Consider the following 19,902-nt stretch of genomic DNA (forward strand, 5'->3'; position numbering starts at 1 on the left):
AAAAAAAAAAAAAAAGTATACTAAAAATATTAATAGGGCCAGCCAAATAAATCAACGGATTAAAGCACTTGGAAGCAGGCTCAGGTTCAGGGGGCGAGAGTTTAATCCCCAGGCCTGCCATGCTGGCTCCACCCCCAGGGCACCTGAGATAACAACTAAGACTGGGCATGGTGATGTGAGCCTATAATCCCAGCTCTTGGGAAGCTGTAAACAGGTAGATCAGTATGAGTCTGATCTAGTAATGAGACCCTGAACACCCTGTAGATCCTTCCCTAAAAATATGGAAAAAGATAATAAAAATAAAAATATTAAGAGACAGGAAAATACAAGTGCCTGAGTTCAATCCCCAGTTCCATCAAAAAAAAAGAGAGAAAGGAATAGGAGAAGAAGAAAGAAAATGAGGTAACAATTTTGAAAACAAATAATAGAAACAAACTCCAAAATGATAAAAATGTTGAAATTAGCAGGCAATACCTTCAAAAGAGCTACAATAAATATCTTTAATGGCTGGAAGTAGTGGTACACCCCCAAACTACATGGGATACAAATTATAAGAAGCTCACAAATTGGAAATTCAGCCTCCTAGGTAGACATTGTTTCAAAATTTAAAATTCAGGTTGGGAAAGGCTGAGAATTCAGCTCAGTGGCACAGCACCCCTGAGTTAGATCCCCAGTATTGTGAATACACACACACACACACACACACACACACACACACACACTTCAACAACTCCAAGGATAATACAGGACATAATAAACAGAAGGAGGGGCCAGGGAGATAGCTCAGTAGAATAAGTGCTTGCTTGACAAGCACAAGGTCCTGAGTTCAATCCCTGGTACCACAAGAAAAAAAAAATAGATGGAGAATCTACACAAGAAAACAAAGAAAATTATTTTTTAAATGGCAATTCTAGACCAAAAAAATCTATCTTAAATAAAAATTTCACCAGGTAAATTTGGTGCATATTAAAAGCTGCAGAAGAACAATTCTGTCAACTTTAAGACAGATCAAGGGCCAGCAAGATAGCTCAGTGGACTAAGCACCTGCTTCAGCAAGCTCAGGGACCGGGGATTGATCCTCCGCACTACATGCTGTGCCTGTCCAGTCCTGGGAGCACTGAACAAGCCAGACGGTCCAACCATGGTCGCACAAGCAGGAATCCCAGCACTGGGGAGGCTGAAAATAGAAGGACCACTATGAGTACGAGCTGAGTAGTGACACCCTGCACACACACACACACAAAAAAAAAATACTTAGAAAAAAAAAACTTTGAAAAATGCAGATCAGTAGAAACCTAAATTGTTCTTTAACCACAGTTAAGTGGTATCTAGATGAAGAGATCAAATTGAGCCTCTCTGAGACTGTCTCAGGAGCTGGAATTTCTAAATAAAATATTTTAGTCTTGGCCATAATGTCATCTTTAGCCAGATAGTATCGTAGAGGACTGTCCCATGCATTATTTTCAATAAATAATGGGTGCATCCCTTCACAGTGTAATAACCATAAGTTTCTAGTCTTTGCAACACATCCTGGCTGGGGGAGCAGGAGCTCGCCTTTAATTGAAAGCTTTTGTACTAAGTGAATACAAGGAAAAGGCATCACCAGAAGACATATTTATTGCATAAATATTTACCACACCATTCACACTTGTAGATCACTTAGAGCCACTGCTTGATTTTTGTCTTCCTTGCTGGATTGTAAATTACAGGAATATTAAGAACAATATGGATTCTGAATTTTTAGTTTCTCTTGGTACAATGCTGAGGATCACACCTAGGGCCTGGCACATGCTAGGCAGCTGCTCAACCACTGAGTGACAAGCCCAGCCCTGAGTCTTGCTGTTTATTGCATACTGTTAGGTTTTAGACCTTGAAGGTCCCTCAAAGGCTTTGTGGAGAAGGCTTAGTCTGCTTGGGAGAAGTGGGGTCCCAGGGGGTGTGACCAGAATCAATGGAGACAGCCAGCGATGGGTTGGAACCTCCTAAATGGGGGCCAAAATAAACTTTTCCTTCTTATGGTCATTAATCTCAGGCATTATGTCACAACAAGGGAAAACAGATGAACAAACATCCTCAGCAACTAGACCGGTACCTTGCATTTTGAAATAAAGAATAAACAAATACTGAGCTTCAATTCAGATTTTGTGAAAGTCTCTCTGTGCATCTCAGGCTTAGACTCAGAGTAGTGGCTTAGTAGGCTTAGTACAGAGGTAGTTTCCCTCCCATATGGACTGCTCTCAATGACCATGCCATCCTGAGCATCTTCCTCACTAACCTAGCCTAGCAATGTAAATTTTGTGTCATTTGCTCTTACCTTTCTGCTCAGGAGAGTATCAGATTCACCGGTTCACTCCCTTTAGATCATCAGCTGATGACTATTGGAAGGCATCAAGTAGCCCATCTCTCCCCCTTCCTCAATTCCGTCTATACAAATAATTTCATTTTAATTTTTAAACATCGATACAGATATTTAAAACTATATTGTAAAGGTATTAATCCTGGAATCAGATTTAAAAGTATAATTTTTAAATGTAATTAATGCCTCAGTAATTAATGTAGGATTATTATACTACAGGAGAAAATGGTAATCCAAGCACTTAAGGTACTGAGACAGGAAGATTTCCACAGGTTTGAGGCCAGCCTGGGTTAGGTAGTAAGTTCAAAGCCAGCCTAAACTATGTAGTGAGACTTTGTCTCCAAAAAAAAAAAATTATGACAAGGTAACTTACTGCAAGATGTCAAGGCACTTGATGTTATGTGAAATTTCAAACTTAAAAGTTTTCATAGGTAGGAAACATAAAATGAAAGAAGATATGTCCATGTATCAACTTGTCATAATAAATGTTGCAAATATCTACCAGTAAAAAATAAAAAATTAAGCACTCTACAAAAGAAGAGAAAATAAAAAAGAATGAAAATAAACACCTTATTTAGATCACACACAAAAAGGATTCAGTGCATATAATGTAGTCTTAACATCCAACTTCAATAATTACCAACTGATGGTTAATATTATTTGTTCGCTTCTCGGCCTTTTGGCTAAGATCGAGTGTTAATATTATTTGATCTGTACCTTTACCCACTGTCCTCCTATATATTGTAATAAAATTCTTGACATTGAATCTTTTATTCTTAAATATATAGCTCTAAAATATTTTTAAGAAAATCATAGGGCTGGTGAGATGGCTCAGTGGTCTAAAGCACCTACTTAGAACAAGCTAAGCTAAGCAAAAGCACAGTGACCACGGTTCAATCCCCAGTACCACATGCCAGCCAGCCCCGCCCCCTGGTGGGCTGAGCTGGCCACACACACACACACACTAAATAAATAAATTAAAAAAAAAAAGAAAATCATAGTACTTTTTTCACCTATAAAAAGGTAAATATAACTTCTTAACATTATTAGGCCCATATCAGTGTTCAAATGTGTAAATGATTTTTATTTTTACATTTTACTAATATAGCTGGAGCTGAAACAAGACTCATTTTTTTTAATAGTAGATTTTATCTCGGCATATCATGCCCTCCTCTCTTCCACCAATTCCCTTCTATCTGTTGGAAGAAATTGGAGTGCTAGGTCTGGATTTTGCTGAAATGTTTACAATGTAAATCCATCTTTGTGTAAACAAATTACACTTTTGGAATATTTAACCCATTGTTATGGACTGAATGTGCCCCTTATAATTCTTATGTTGAAGTGCTAACAATGAACATAACAGTAGCTGGAGTTGAAGCCTTTGGGAGGTAAGTAGGGTGAGGCGAGGTAATGAGGATGCAGCCCTGGTCTGATGGGACTAGTGCCCTTATGAGAGCAGACGCCAGAGAGCTGCTCTTTCTTCCATACACAGCCTTCCCCCAGCAGGCACAGCAAGAAGGCAGTCATGCGTCAGCCAGAAAGAGTAGAGCAAGGTCACGCTACTGCCATGCTTAGGGACTTACAGCCTCTAGATCAGGGTGAAAATGATTTTGAAGTTAATTCACTCAGTGTACTATGTTTTGTTATGTCAGCTCAAATTGCCGAAGGTACAAAATCTGGATTTGGTTCATGTTTAATTGGTGAATTACATTTTTGTTGTGAATTATCAAAAGATGCCACTGTATTTGTTTCTGTGGTTAATGGGGCATGTGCAAGTCTGAACTTCCAAGATCTTACCACACAAAAACTTTATACCATCCCTATCAAAAAATAAATAAAATGAAATCAGGTTGGAGATCTGCTCCTCATTTTGAGATAGATTTCTAGCCCTGGCTAGTAAATGATACTTGATGCTTTCTCTCTCCAATGATGAAAGGCATTTGTTTGACAGCAAAATATTAATTCTAGGTGCTTGTATTGGCAAAATTTCTTTCCATCTTTACTTAGTAAGTTAATCTCACTAAGACCAATAACAACATAATTTTATTTGACACCAATTCCATTTCAATCTTAAACAGAAATGGCACATGGTTATTTGTGATAATTTTGTTCCTGTTCTACTCTATGTTGAATTTTGACTTTTTGTCAAAGTTCATTAGGAATAACATATTAAAATACCATACATGATGCTTCCCTGGCAAGTGCAAGGGCCTGACTTCAATCCCTGGTTCCGAAACAAAACAAAACAAAACAAAACAACAACAACAACAACAAAAACCATACATGAAATACACAACCCCTGCAATACATAACAAAAACAGAAAAATATGACTGAATACCAAAGGCATTCAGATATCAGGCTTCCTCTTCTCTGTTGCATGAGTAAGATAACCTGGGTTGAATTTAATGAGTAAATGCTTTAATATCAAGTGTACACAAATAAGCAGTGTGTTGATTAATATATTGTTGGTTTTTTTACTTCGCCTTGGAGAAAGAAGGGATATGTGATTCAATTTTTATAAGCAATGAGATCTATGACAAGCCATCTTCTACTTATAATTATTTTGTTGTTAATTGACAATGAAAACACTACTTCTTGTGTGAGAATAGTGCAGTTTCAGCAAAATATTGCAAAAAGGCAGCGTTTTACTTGGTTCAAAATTACTCGTTCTCTTAATAGCTAACAACTTCATATTTTTACGTCCTGGGATTTGGTTGGGTCTAAATATCAAACTCTTTTAAATGCACACTCGGGGTCAGGGAGATAGCTTGGTGGAATAAGTACTTCCCTGGCAAGCACAAGGGCCTGAGTTTAATCCCCGGTTCTGCCAAAAAAAAATTAAAAAAAAAATAAATGCACACTGTTTGGCCACAAAAAAAGTCATGGTCCCTTAAGGTAAACATGGTGAAAAACATCTCCCTAATTCAGAGGTTTGTAAAATGATGAAATAGTTTTGTTTGTTTGAGACCAAATTTTGAGGCTGGAATCATTTTTTATTTTATAATTGTGGGGGTTTTTGTACTTTTTAAAATATAAAATACAACCATTACATTTATATCTTAGTTTTTGCATGGATATGTGCTCTAATAAAATTGTGTTTTTCTGCATTCATAACTGGCACTAATATGCTACTAGTATGAGCAGAAAATCTATTAAATAGGATGCACATATCCATTTGCATTGCATCGTCGAGACTCACTAAATTTCGAACATCACTAACAGGCACACATTTTCATGAGGCTAGTCACCAATGCTTCCATTTACCACTAAAACTCAACAAGTTAGTTCTAATCTTGCATAATACCTTGCTCTTGCACTAGCCCTTCGGAAATCTGAACTAATTACTACTTTTGGGAAGATACTGAGACAGCAGGACACGGCTTCTGCGTTAAAACAGGTAAAAATTAACTACTTCCACTGTTAATCTGTCCTATAACATTCTTATTTTTAAAAACTGAGTGAGATTAAGTTTCCAGTGGGTCACTGAGTTGCTAAAATTGGTCCCCATGTCCATAGAAGCCATCTTCCTCTGAACCAAAATTCCCAAAGAAAGAGTCAAAGGTAAACCTGTTCCCTCAGTGGATAACCTGACCTCTCATCCTCACTAGGCACAGGAGGAAAGAAGTTGGGCTGGGGCAAGGCCAAGGTGCTGTCCATATTTACAGGTAAATTATTTTATAAACAAACATAAAAGTCTACTCAACCCACAGACATGCACACACCTAGGTGCGTGTAGGTACAGCAGATAGAGTTAAGGAGGGCAATAGTTTCTCAGTGTTTGTTGGAGCCGGCAGAATTGTGAGGTTGTCCAGCTAAGTGCCCCACCTGGCCCTGCCACTCCCATAGCCTTCATCTCTTTGCCTTCAACTCATCCTCTTTTTAAGGAGATTCTCCTTCATGTTTAGTGAGCTCTGAGAGTTTTGTCATTAATCAAAGTTCATTGATAACTCATCTGCTGATAAGTAGTTTCTTGAGTGCCCGGTTTTAGAAGATTTCTTGCTGGGGGATCTGCTCACCAGCACTGCAGGCTGCTGCAGTCTTTGGTTGCTCACAAGGCACTCTTTCCCTGCGGTCTGCCCTCCTGGGAACTACTGTACCACCCAGTGCAGATCTTACATGAAGTCCTTCGGTAGGACAGTAGCTGATCTGTCCTTTTAAAAAATTTCCCTCTCTAATTTTCTTTCTCCCCATCTTTCTTTCCGGTATTGCCATAAGCCAACTGTATTCTTCCACTTTAAAAAATATCTTTTCAATGTGTCAAAATGCACTGATAGCACTTAGGAGCTGGAAACTCCACACATAAATACTTTCTGACTTTAGGATTCAATAATTTTCCTCAACCGTGTTCGTGTTGTTTTTCTCCAGCACAACCCTGTCATCTTGAGTGTCTGAAAGTATTACATCTTGAGTTCTCAGAGTAAGTTCAAATACTTATTAAAAATAGCTTCAAGAGGCAAAAACCATTTTCTACCTTTTAATTTAAATGCATATACTGCAAGTTATAATGACCCCAGATCTCATTGTCCTTTTTTTTAAAGGAAAAAGAACTGCTTCCAAGAGCCAACAAATCACCTTGAAAAGCTGTCGGCCGCAGCCTACCGGTCACTTCCCGACACTTGCTCTGGAGCACCGGCCGCTGCGAGGGAATGCGGCTGGGACCGGACACAAAGATGCCCCGGACTGCAGGTGCCCAGCAGTGGTGCTTGCGCGGTTCAGGCAGATTCAAGTTCTTTCCAACTCTTGAGTTCCCAAAATGCCCCAGGCTTTCTGAAGTCAAATATAATATGGATTTTGGCCTCAACAAAGGAAAAGGCGCGTGTACGTGTGTGTTGGGGGTGGGGGGACAAGTCAGCAAAGGGAAGCCCCTAGAATCGCTCTGTGCTAGGCTGGGACTTGTCCCAGTGCCCAGGGGTCGCACGTACGGGGCTGAGCTCTGGGGCGTCTGGACAGGACCTCTGCTCAGCCAAGGACTTCACCTCCTCCAGGTCATTTCACGTTCACACCGCGCCGGCCACACTGCCGGCGTCCCAAAGCACCTTCCCACTCCCCAGCCTTGAAGGAAGCCGGGCACAGCAGTTTCGAGGGTCCAGGGGAACTGACTCCACCCTGGCCGCGTTCACCCACTCAGGGTCTTTTGCCACCTTCTCGTCTCTCAGGCCACTTTTGGTGCCCTGAGCCCTGAAGCTTCTCAAGCTCGCAGGAAGCTTCCGCGGCTTCCCTGCTGCCTTAGCGCCTGCAGCAAGCGGCTCGCCTGGCTGCAGCACCTTCCCTTGGTGCAGCAGGACCCAGAAGTGAGTCTCGACTGCAAATTTAACCCCCACTCCCCACCCTGGCCTGTCTCTCCTGTCCGGTGGCCCTCAGGCTACCCAAAGAGAGCTGCTGCCTCGGGGTGTGACAACAGAGAGGCTGCCCACCGCCCAGGCAGCCGCTGGGGTCGAGGGAGGAGCCGAGAGCTCCCCAGGGGCTGGTGGCGAGGACCTGGCGGGCGGGGTCTGTGGGCCGAGGCGGGACCCTGCGGCCGCTCCCCCAGCCTCGCGCGGGGACGCGGCCCCGCGGCAGCAGGACCACTGCTCTGGGCTGGGAGTTTGTCTGGCAGCTTCTACTGAGCAGCTAATAGTATAACAACCCGGCTTTGATAAATCTGAACTAATTACCCCTCTTAATTAAAGTCTTTAGCAGTTGTTTCACTGTTTTGGCAAGAAAACAGGAGAGACTTGCAGTTAGAAAACACCAGAGCCCGAGCTCACAGCCGAGCTGCTGATTAACACTTAAAGCGTTTCAAGGACCTGGCACCCGCCAGAGTTTGGTTTTCTTCCATGTTTCCTCCTCGAATGGAAGTATATTCGTCTATAAACATACAGACACATACAAAAACACGGAGGCTCGCTCTGCCAGCTGCTTGAAACTGTCAGTGTGTGCCTTCAGGGTGCAAACAATAGTTATCTTTCTCCACGTAGTTGTAATGCACTTGAGGAAATGCATGTAACACACAGCTCCTAGCTACTTTGTTCTCACTGTACTGTGCACCCGAAGTACCTCAGGAGCCCCAAGGCAAAGGCATGTTTGTGCCAGAAAAACACATCTTCTCTGTCTGAATTTAACCAAATTTCATAACCTTGTCCAGTGCTGTAACTCCTTTGGAGAGATTTGCACTTTCAGATCAAAACTTTAGGTATTACTAATCCAAAATTCATCTTAAAAAAAAAAAAGACAGATGAGATCTTCAACTGAATAACACAAACAGAACCCTGAAGTTTGTTGATTAAATAAGCATGTTCCAAGTATTTATTTCCAAAAGTCAATAAATCAACTTTCACGTGCAAGAATCAAAACTGAAATTCAAATTCATTAATAATGAAACACCCTTATCTAATATGTATGTGTGTATATGCATTACATGTGTGCTTATGAATGTGGAATGCAGGCACACACACACCTATGTGCGTGTATATAGAACATACACACACTTGTTATGGCAGGGGAAGAGGAAATGACAATCAGCAGGCATTTTGAGGTGGCAGAATCGACACAATGGGAATATATACAGTCATAAAATTAAAATGCTGCAGCATTCCCGAGTAGAATAATACAGATCTCAATAAATACAGCAGAAATTTGTCTTAAAAATAAAATAAACGTCATCTCTCCGCCCGAGATGAAAAGTCCAAATTAAAAATATCATAAAGCAAACCCTTTCAAATTTCTCATTATTGTTAGTGTCTATTCAAAATATAATACACAAAATCACTTAGCAGATGCATGCAAAAGGCAAAGGCGAGAAATGCAGGGGCTTCAGGTCCGCCCTACGTGGGGGCCCGAGTTCCCCGGGGTTCTGCATGCAGACGAGCTTGGACAAGAGGTCCAGCTCCAGCTTGCGTTGCCTTTGCCACAGGGTGCGGACAGGGGGTTGGGAGGAGTCTTGGTGGAAATCACTGGTGGAGCCCGGGCTGCAGAGGCCCAGCGGGCGGCAGCGCAGCCTGCAGAGGCGGTAGAGTCGCTGCCGGAGGCTGCTGCAGTAGCGAGGGTGGCGGGTCGCTGCCTGTTTCCCCTGCGGGTGTTCGGGCCAGCCCCACGCTGCTGTCGTGCAGCTTGCGGACGTGCTTCTTGAGGTCAAAGTTCCTACAGAAGCCCTTGCCACAAGTGGGGCAGGTGAAAGGCTTCTTATCGTTATGGGTGTGCATGTGGAAAGTGAGGTTGTAAACCTGGTGGAAAGCCTTGTTGCAGATATTGCACTTGAACTGCTTCTCCCCGCTGTGGGTCAACTTGTGGTTTTTGTAATTCCCTGAAACAGACAAATGACAGTGATATGGCTTTTAAAACAGCTTGAAAAGGAGCAAGTGGATGCATGGATGGCAAAGAGAGGAGCTGAAGAGCAGGGGCAGCTCTAACTGGCAGAGCAGGGCAATTGCTTTCCAAAGTATGTTTTAAAACACAGACAGGGAAGGAATTCCAGCTACATTTTAATAACATTCATTAATCCACTTATCTCAGCCAAGATCAGGCAGTTCAAAAGGAACACCCTTTATGCCTTTCTTTAACATTAATCAAACATAGGGTAGGAGGTTAGAATGACAACCAGTCCTCCATGTATCTTGGACTTTAAAAATTGTTTTCTAAAATATCCCTGCAAGATTTGAGTTTGGCTTTCCCAAGATCATTTTGACAGACAACATTTCCCAGGTTGGATACCTTTTTGATGAAATCCTTTGCCACAGAATTCACACACAAATGGTTTGTAGCCTGCGTGTATTCTGGTATGCGTGTTTAAGGTGGAACTTCTATTAAATGCTTTACCACATTGGTTACATTTGTGAGGTTTTTCCTAAGAAAGATGCAGGAAAGGCAAAACATTTAAAGTGCATTGTTTCTATAGGGTAGGGTCCCACAAGCAAAATACAGTAATGCTCTAAAAGCTTTTACATTGAACAAAGGTAAACAATACAAGTCACCCCCCACCCTGTCCAGCTAGCACTTTTAAACAAATCTTATGCTAAATGACAACTTTACTAGTCACCCCCCAATAAATAAAACATTTCAGAAGTATGCCATGTAAACTGAGACAGATGTACACACCTGTGTGTGAATGATCTTGTGCCTGCACAGGGTACTGGCTTGCCGGAAGCCTTTTCCACACACTTTGCAAACGAAGGGTCTGGCTCCTGTGTGCACTGGCATGTGACGGGTTAAGTTATAGTGTGCGTTAAAGACCTTAAAATTAAACACAAGTAGAGCAGATTAGCCAAACAATTTGAGTCAAACTGGGCAGAGGGAGGCTAGGAAGAGATTATATATATATATATATATATATATATATATATCCCCAAAATAAAAAGAGACAATGGGGGGAAGGAGGGAAGGAAAGAAAAGGAGAAAAAAGAAAGAAAAAAAAAGGAGAGAAAGCAGGTAGAGGGCAAGGCAAGAGAAAAAACTTCCTTTGGTATAGTACTTGCCTTTCCGCACACTTCACAAGTGAAAACTTTGGGCTTGGCATTAGGAGATCCTCGGCTGAATTCCGAAGTTTTGAATGCAATTTTGTCCGTCAGAAGCTGGGCGCTTTCTTTCATGTAATGCTGCAGCTGAGCCTGGGACAGGTCTTTGAAAGCTACTCCCGCCGGGTACTTCTCCACCGAGGGGACCACCAGTTTATTCCTTTCAGCTAAATACGTTTTTGGCTGCGGGTGCAAAGGGGAGCTGAGGAAGTAAGAGGCCACTGGGTGGATGTTCACTCCGGCAGCGGGATGACACGGGCTGTCACCTCGGTTCAGATAGCAGAGAGCGCCCATGGCGTGGAAGGAAGAGTGGTTGACCACTCGAGGCCTTACCAGTTTGTACTGCTGCAGGGGCAGAGCATCGCGGGCCAGGTCGCCCTTGAGACTCAGTGCGCAGTTGAGTAGGTCGCTGCAGCTGAATGCGGGCGCTGAGGGCGCCACCACGGGCGCAGCCGGGGCTTCGAGACTTGTCTTCCGTGTCTCCGAGCCTGCCGCTCCGGCCTTGGAGCTTGTGTCGTAGGCCAAGGGCACGAAAGGGATCATGCAGGGGATCGTCGAGTTGAGATGCAGAGAATGCTTGGGGTCCCCCTTAGGCACGGCTCCCTGCAGGAAGTGGGGAACTGGCAGGGCCTTGGGCTCCGGGGTGCGCGCCATGATTCGCTCGATGGAGAAAGCTAAAGGTTTGGGTGTGCTCATCGCGTTGCCCCGGGCTGGAGCAGTCGCTAACATTCTGGTGGTCGCGCTGTGGCAGCTACTGTCCATTTTTGAGTTGCCAGCGTCTGTCAGCCAGGGCTGGGCTCCTCGGTCGTCGCCTGTTTCCGGGCTTGTCACAGACCTGCGGCGAGGAGTACGGGCACCATCACCACCGGCAGCCTCCTCCGCCTCCTCCCCAGCATCGCCAGCCGAACCTGCCTGCCCAGCCCAATGGACTCCTGCCAGCCCATCGCAGAGTTCTTGGCGCACCAATGACTCCGGGACAATCACTACTTATTTCTATCAATAGAAAGTGTTGTGTCAATAACGCAGCCAAGATCTCACCAATCGTTAACTTCCAAGAGGAGAAGGTAAACTAGATAATTGCTCAATTCGCTTCCTACAGTCAACAGGAAAACTTTTTTTTTCCTCTGCAGTGAGCGACTACTTCTCATTGGCGAGTGAAGTTCCCCGCCCAGAAGAGGCGGGGGCACTCTCAGAGCTCCCCGCCCTCCCGCCTCTTGGTGCGCCTACACAGAGGCTCACACTTTGCTCCCCTCCAGCCGCCCCTCCCCCTTGCTTCCTCTGTCTTTTTAATTCTCAATCTGCTTAACCAGGCTTTACAGGCTAGGCAAATCTGAGATCAATTTTCTCGTTTAGCCCTAAGTGACATCATCTAAAATCATTGTGCAAGGGCTAAATAAGGAAACAGAGTCTAATTCAGGGGCAAATGCCAGGCTATATTTATCAAACACCAGGCTTCAGAAAGCCTTGTCCAGGAAGCCTCTAACAGCGAAATCCGAGGTTTCTTTTGCTAGATTCCTCTGGGCTGGGATCGGGCAGTGCACCTCCTCCACAGCCCTCTTCCTTCCTTCGGGGCGGGGGACTTTAGGCTTCTGGGTGTCTCTACGGCAGGAACCGAGTCTGGACCACTTGGAAGACACCAGCAGGTAACTGGCCTCCCGAAATGCCCCTGAGAGCTAAAGGCCTTGGGAGGTTTGTTATGTGTTTGTGGTTTTGTAAAGGTGATGCCTAGGCAATAAGTGGGGATGACGCACTCTCATCCACAAAGTTGTGCAGTTTCAAGGAATAAGCGGTTTGACACCCCAAGAAATTTTGATTGGAATCGGACCCCGCCCAGGATACACAAACACGCGCGAGTGCGCGCTTTTATGAGTTTCCTTTGCGGGCGCAGAAAGACCATGTCAGACTGCGCTCAGCTAGAGCTTTCTCCGAACAAAACATTTTCAGGACTGAAGGTCAAGCGGAAAAGGAAAATAGTACAATTTATCGATTCCACCTCAGCTGCCAATGTCTGCGAGCCTCCTCCAAGAAGTGCAGGCTACAGTCAGGGTGTCTGTGCGCAGCAGTGCGGTGAGAAAAGTGAATTGCTGGTGCCGAAGCGGTTGCCGCAGCCACGCTCGCGCCGCCCAGAGAGCTTGTGGAGAGCAAGCCACGTCCTTTCCAACCCCTGCCAGGCACCCTCTGGATGTGGCGTCCGATCTCAAACTCCTGGGGCAGTGAGGTCCAGCCTTTGGAGGGTCCCGGGAGTGAGCCAAGCAGCAAAGATTCCGAATGTGCGGGTTCGCGCTTGTCAGCAGGAGCACGCACATCTCTTGGTGTGGCTCCTTGCAAACCTGAGATTGCTTGGAGCTGAGTTTTGGGGCCAGGCGCGCACGGGAGGCTGCAGGGAGTTGGAAGACTCTACAATCCTGAGCCCGAGACGGAGGCCAAGGGAGAGTTGAGAGCTAGGAGAGAGGGGCGGTGGGCCTGGCTGTCTGCAAAAAGTGGCCTTGAGCATTCGGAGCTGCCGGCTATCTGGTGAGTAAACCCAAGTGGGTAAGTGTGGAAGTGATGACGGGTATTTGGCCCAGCCTGGTATGTTGTCCTTGAGTGAGAGCCCAGGAAGGTGTCACAGTGCCGGGAATGTGGACTAGAAACCCATAGAATGTTGAGTCCCTGAGCAAAGGGTTTTCACCCAAAGATGGGAGGCCCGACCTCAAAGGGAGGAAACTGACCTCAGTGTAGTAATTCTTCTATCCCCCAGCCCCAGCACACGGCAGGCCAGCAACCTAGAACCCTCAGCACCAAGCTGGCTTTATAGCCCTGTACAGGAGGCTCAGAGGGGTGGAAATGAAGAGGCTTGGACTGGGAATGTGCCTGCTGCCCAACTGTGGAGCGGCTGGTGGATGGTGGGGAAGCTGAAGGTGTGGAGGAGGGGAGTGAGTTCCATTTGAAGTTGAGGGTGTCTGCGTAGCCAAAGCCACTGGCCTTAGCAGCTGGGCCTAGGCCTTGTTTCTCTGGTGGTTGGATGGTTTCTGGCTGGGAAAACAGATACTGCAGAGATCTAGAGCAGAAGGAAGTGAGCGGGGACACTGGGCTAGAGCCAGGAGAGAGGCCACATGACCTGGAAGGTGCCTCTGAGCCCTTAGAGCTGGAGTTCAGCCACTGGGGTTCCCCTAAACTGGAAAATTTCCTTCTTTTTGCTCTTGGGACCCCAAAATCTTTGTGCTCCTTTCCTATGCTGAGACAAAGGGCACAGGATGGGGTTTGCTGGAGGAAGGGCGGTGCTGGGTGGGGGTGTCCCTGTCCCACGACAGATGGGTCGAAGTTAAGACTTTAATTGCTGCCTTTGGGGGCAGATCAGGTTCCCTTTCCTACCTGCAGCTTCCCAATAGCGAAAAATCCCCCTCCTGCTGCACTCCTCCATCACAGGACCAGCTTTAAAGAAAAAAACAGAGAAGCAGGAGATGTCCCAGCTCTGGAAAGCTTGGAGCACCCAGCAGACCTGTACAACTTCCCAGGTTCTGAGGCCTCACCTGCCTTCTCGACTGAGGCCACTCATCTGTTTTGCAAGGGCGTGTGTCCCTCCCTCTTTCCTTTCCCCCTCACTCCCCCCTCCTAAGCAGTAAAAGAGCCTTCATTTAATTTCTCCTTCAGTGGACACTAAATTAAAAGGAAAAAAATGTTTGTTAAGCGGTATACATGTTTTGTGTAGTTAATATAGCAGTTTGCTTTTCACTGGTCTTTTAAGGATTTGCCTCTTTGGCAAGTGTTTGAAAGTGTCATTTGAGTCAGACAAATGTGGCAAAGCATCAATTATGCCCTTCTCTTAAAATAGCCCTGATCTCACTAATCCTAAAGACTGAAGAGGGTCTTTTCAAATTCAGGTCTTGATATCCCAACATTTGTTAATATTTCCCACTTAAAACCTAAACAAATCCTGTCAACTTTTAAAAATATCTCTGTAAAGTAAGGACTGTCTTAAAGTTATATTTAGGAGAGGTTACTTATTGACATGTCTAGACAGTAGCTAGTTTTACTTCCAAATATTTGAAAAAGTACTAAATACAGAATATATTAGGCAAAGTCAGACACTTGTAAAATGCTGCAACATTTACGATTATTTAATGTACTAAAAGAGAACAAGAAGGAACCTTAATTGTTTTGTTAACGGAAAAATGGAAACTGTATTATAGATTCTTTGTATTTTCTAGGAGAAGCCTGTAATCCTTCCTTTTTGTGTGCAGAGGTAATGATTAAGGGTTCCTCCCCTTCCCCACCTCGGAAAGGCAGTGTCTCTTTGCCCTACCCGCCCACATTCAGTCCTCTTGGAAGCTGAGAATTTAAGTGTTTCTTTTATCCTGAGAGTGCCAAAGCTGCCCTTCATAAAGAGAACTGAAAATAAACCTGGGTTAAGATCACCTGAAAAAAATAAAAAGTCCTCCTCCAAAATGAGTAAGAGTTATGGTCTTCTAGGTAATCACACTTTTATGTCAATATTTCTTAAACTATATTCTTACTATTACTTAACAACTTGCATAATTTTCTCAGAATATTTTTTTTTTTTTTTTTACTTAAATCCCTAACAGAAGGAATGTAATTTCTGGTTAACATTGGTGCAATTTGAAATAAAAAGTAATGTAATACAGCCTTAATATACCAAGTTAAAAAATATCAAGTAAGCCACCATCTGTATTTTTTCCTCAACAAGACAAAACACACTATTGAACATTTTAAAAACAGAAAAGAATTGGAAAACACTGTAACAAACACAGTTTTCTACTGAGTCAATTGATTTCATCCTGGTCTTGTTTTTAAGGTTTTCAGTCCAATCACACATTCCTAACCCTCACTCTTCCCCAAAGCAAGCTGGGTTTCTTTGCTTCTTACTAGCTGCTGTGAGCTAGAGGAGGGAATGAAGCCTTTATTATTATTAATCTGACCACCTCCCAGGCATTCAGACACAGTTACACTTTTTTTTCCTGATTAATAAATAGCGCCAAAGGCTTCACAATTTACCTCCAGAACAGCGAAAACTTCCCTAAATTCTTTTACAGTCTTTATCCCTGATCTTTTTTTTTTTTTTTTTTCCTGGTGTGTGAGGGAGACAGGGTAGTGGGTAATGGGATACGATATGAATAGGAACGATTCTTCAGGTTCAGGGAATGTCTTTCTGAGCTTCTCAGGCTAGTTAATACATTCGCAGTGAAAACTAACTTTCCAGCAAATAAGCAAGCGCAGGGGCAGTAAGTTCGGATTTAAGGCTCCTCGTGTGCTTTTAGTTAGTTTGGTAGCACTTAAGGAATTCTTGCTAATTGGGCGGAACCTGTGAAGGTTAGGATCACAGGTTAGGAAAATGGAAACTCATTGAGCTTCCTCTGGGGGAGGAGAAATGGGAGAGTGGTCTGTTGTTTGTTCCTAGAACTTTCTTGTTAGGATTTCTTTTTCATTAAGATTTCGTTTGAACCCAGTGAAATTAGTGTTCCCCAAACAGTATTTACATATTAAATCGGTTTACTGGGGAAAGTAAAGAGCCTCACCCAACGAGTGGGCTGTGGAGGCGGCTGGCGGCTGGCGGCTGGCGGCTGCGGCAGCGCTCACTGGGGCGGAGTGGGTTGGACCCTTCCGCTAACTACAATTTTTCTCCCAGTTCCCACAGGCCGGGGACGTTCGCCCCTCTGGACTGCGCCGTGACAAGTCAGAGCCGGATTGCACTGAAAAAGGAATTTATGAACAAGAAATGCAAAGTCTCCGATTTTTTCGTGGAAGCCGCTTAACAGTCAAGCAACCAACGCAAGAAATGTTACTGAAATTTGAAAGAGCAATTAGAAGACCCCACAAACGTGCTATTTGTTCCGCTTCGCAAGCATGCCTATAATGATAGGAAAACTGGTTAGTGCGACTGGCTGATTACTGTTTTGCTGCAGTTCCCAGACGATTTTTAAAAGTCATTTTGTGGTCAGAATAAAAACCATACGCAGCACTCAGCGCGGCTCTTTCCTTGATGGGACCCACGATGTTTAAAGCAGTTTTAATGTGATTTTCAAACCTTTTCCCTTTAATGATTCCAAGAAATAAAGGTCGGTAGTAGAAACTCAAGTAACGCAGAGCAAAGAATGAGTTCGACGAAACTAGACAAAAATCTCTAAGTCATTTGGGCACTGTTACCTTCTCCACAGCGGCCGGCCGACCGCCGCGGGCTCCCGAGCGCCCCGCGCGCCCCGCTGTGCTCGGCCCCTCCGCCTTGGCTGTCGCGTGGCCCCGCGCCCGCGGCTCTGACGGCGCCTCGGAGCCCGGCCCGACGCCGGCGTGGCAGCAAGCGCGCCCGCCTCCTGCGCGATGCCCTCGCCACGGCTGCGCCATTTAACAAAAGCCCGAAGTGAAACAGGAAAGCTGGAAACCCTCCCGGGTCGAGCTCTCTGTCTCTAGCCCCAAACAGTTAAAGCAAAGTTCGGGGTGACCGAGTTCCGCACTGGGCGGGGGGCTGCAGCCGGAGAGGGTCGGGGAGGGGGGACCGAGGACCTGCGCGCAGCCCTGCGGGGACCAGCGCGCCCTTCCGCTCGCCCGATGCACTGCGCTGCCCCGCGGCCTCCAAGGTGCGGGGTCCGGAGGTCGGTAGGGCGAAGCCGCCGCCGGTCGGCCCGATAGACCCGGCCTTGGGACAGTCGGTGCCCTTGCAGGCCCTGCAGTCGGTCTGGGGCGCTCGCGCCTCTCCCTCCCCGCCGAAGACCCGCGGATCCTAGGGAGGCTCCGGGCCGCGGCGGGGAGGAGGCGGAGGCAGGCCCAAGTACCGGGAGCGGCCGTGGGATCGGGTTAGAGACCCAGTGACAGATGGTGGAGAGCTCTTATTTGTGAAGTTTTTGAACAGAATGTTCGTTAATAGCTCTGCCTGGACGACAGGGGTGTAACTGAAGAGCCATTTAATCTAGAGGTCAGGTGAAAGAAAACAGGCCGGAAGGGGTGACTTGCTTTGGACAGGAGCTGCTAAATTTTAGTGTTAGCTTTGCCTGTCATATTCTTGAAAGTAATTTCAGAGGAGAGGTAGCCCATCTGAGAGCACTCTATCCTCCAAAAATCTCTCCTGGGCATTGCCCTGGTGTGTGTGTGTGTGTGTGTGTGTGTGTGTGTGTGTGTGTGTGTGTGTCCACTGCAGACGCCCAGGTTCTCTCCTCCAAACCCTCTGGTGAGACTTAGAAGCAGTTGGTTCCTCTTCTGCCCCGGGGAAGAACACGACTTCCCTAAATTACTGCTCCTGCTGAGGCCCTTTGCTGTCCGCGTTTTTGGCTTGTCCTGGTCCCGGACTCCTTTCCTTTCCCGAGCTCGGCTCTGGACCTGCTCCTCCTCCACACCACAGGAGGCTGCACTGTGAGTGTGTGTAAGGGGGACCCCGCGGCCACCTGCAGCTGCACCCAGGCCCCTTTCCTCAGCGAGGCTGGCCACCCTTTTGGTATTCCCTGTTCCTCCCCTTAGTTTGTTTCGGACAGAGCATTTTCTCCAGTTGTACATTTTTCAAGAGTTTAGCATTCACTCTAAGACAGTCCCAAGGAAAGTTTTCGTCCGGCCTTAAGGAACTTTACTAATGTTTCCAACGCTAAGTTAAAGTACTGTCTCACTTTTGTTTGGAAGTTATTTTCGTACTCTCTTGTCGTGGACTTCTCTATATTCAAGTTCGGTTTATTTTTTGAATTTATCTAACGCTGACTCTGCCTTCACTTCTGCCTCACAGAGCAAAAGAGAACTGGAGACACCGCGAAGCTTGAAGCGCCCTCCTGGGCGCTGACGCAGGCGACACTGGAGCCACAGCCGGTGGCCCGCGCTGACCTCCGAGGGCCGGGCCGCTGACGTCACGAGCCGGCCAGGGCGGCGCCGGGCCCGAGCAGTTGCCTCTGCCTTTGCAGGCTGTGAGCTGGAGGGTGGAAAAGGAAGAAATGAACAGGGCTGTGAATCATTTGGAGCTTGAATGGGGTCGATCCTGTTACTTGTGGAGGCAGGCGCGGGGGGTTTGCCTCCTCTACCTAACCCTGTGATTCACAGCTTCTCAGAAATTTACATAATACAAGGGCGTAGATGTAAACCTAAAGGACAAAAATAATAATTCAACAGCGCATATTCCATTTTCGCACCATGGGCCTGGATATGTTCCCGGTGTTGGCACATTAGCTGATTTTCAGAGCTTTTTGCTCACAACGGAGAACATCTGAACTTTCACACCACTGTTGAAAGGAAAAGGAAAGAGAGAGGGAAAAGAAAAAGAAATTGGCTTTAATGACACTGATTTAGATTTCTGAGTAACAGCAAAAGGTTTTAATAAATTGAGAACATATGCTGTGTACAAAGGACAGCAGGCGTGGTAGTAATTGGGGTCCTGCGCTTTGCAAAGTATTTATTCCTTTTTTATTTGGCTGACAACATCTCATTCTAAGCGCAGCCTTTACCCTTTAGTATTAATAGAAAATCCCAATTTATTATTTCCCTAAATAAGTGAAGGCCTCAGTGAGAGTGAAAGAGACGCTGCTGTCCACAGGGCTGCGCTTGCCAACTCAGTCGTAGGATAGAAGAGCAAACCAGGTACAAAACACGGTATCGCAGTCAATACTTTCCAGTTCTGTTCCACCTTCGCCTTTGATTTAGATGCCAGCTGAAAATCAAATTCTGGAGCCCCAATCCTTGTGAAAGGTGGCAAAAGGAAAGCTAGGGGCCGAGACTCTGAGATCCCAGTGCCTTGGTATTTTGGCCAAGAGGAGCAGGCACCATGCTTTTCACAAGTGAGCCTGGCGTCCAGCTCTCTGGAGGGCTCCAGGCACTGCTGTGTGCGCGCAGCAGTCGCCTCCTCTTATTTTTGTTTGGGTTCGGGAGTCTTGGCCACTGGAAATTAGAAATGGGAAGTTTTCTTTTCCCTTTTTCTGCTGTCTACATTTGATTTTGTTCTCCCCTAAAAGAATCCCCATGCAAAATCGGCCACATTCCTAAATAACCTAATCTCCCTCCATAGTTTGTAGTTATTATTTTAAGTTAATTTATAGAGGTTTCAATTAAAAGATTTATAAGCAAGAATTCCAGAGAGAAGATGCCTCCTTTTC

At 45.5% G+C, this 19,902-nt stretch overlaps 1 protein-coding gene and 1 pseudogene across 1 annotated transcript; one reads left to right on the forward strand and one right to left on the reverse strand.

Moving 5' to 3' along the window:
• The window catches only part of LOC101583603, a 184,594-nt pseudogene extending 176,615 nt beyond the window's left edge, over window positions 1–7,979 (forward strand).
• A 957-nt stretch (window positions 7,980–8,936) lies between these two features.
• Window positions 8,937–11,801, reverse strand: Fezf1 (FEZ family zinc finger 1). Its single transcript, XM_004643307.1, has 4 exons — window positions 10,808–11,801; window positions 10,431–10,565; window positions 10,047–10,179; window positions 8,937–9,639 (listed from the first exon to the last, which is right to left on the reverse strand). Exons 1-4 carry the CDS (start codon window positions 11,606–11,608, stop codon window positions 9,287–9,289), a joined length of 1,422 nt encoding a protein of 473 aa, XP_004643364.1. The 5' UTR covers window positions 11,609–11,801; the 3' UTR covers window positions 8,937–9,286.
• Window positions 11,802–19,902: the final 8,101 nt, after the last annotated feature.

Source organism: Octodon degus, unplaced genomic scaffold (genome assembly GCF_000260255.1).
Source record: "Octodon degus isolate 3935 unplaced genomic scaffold, OctDeg1.0 scaffold00170, whole genome shotgun sequence".
Taxonomy (NCBI): domain Eukaryota; kingdom Metazoa; phylum Chordata; class Mammalia; order Rodentia; family Octodontidae; genus Octodon; species Octodon degus.

Bases quoted from the DNA above. Each gene is read 5' to 3' on its own strand.
- Fezf1 (XM_004643307.1), bottom strand. From the start codon at position 11,608: ATGGACAGTAGCTGCCACAGCGCGACCACCAGAATGTTAGCGACTGCT. The intron at 10,180-10,430 runs GTGTGTACATCT...CATCTTTCTTAG, and splicing joins ACAAGATCATTCACACACAG to GAAAAACCTCACAAATGTAA. The intron at 9,640-10,046 runs GTATCCAACCTG...TGTCTGTTTCAG, and splicing joins CAAAGGATTTCATCAAAAAG to GGAATTACAAAAACCACAAG.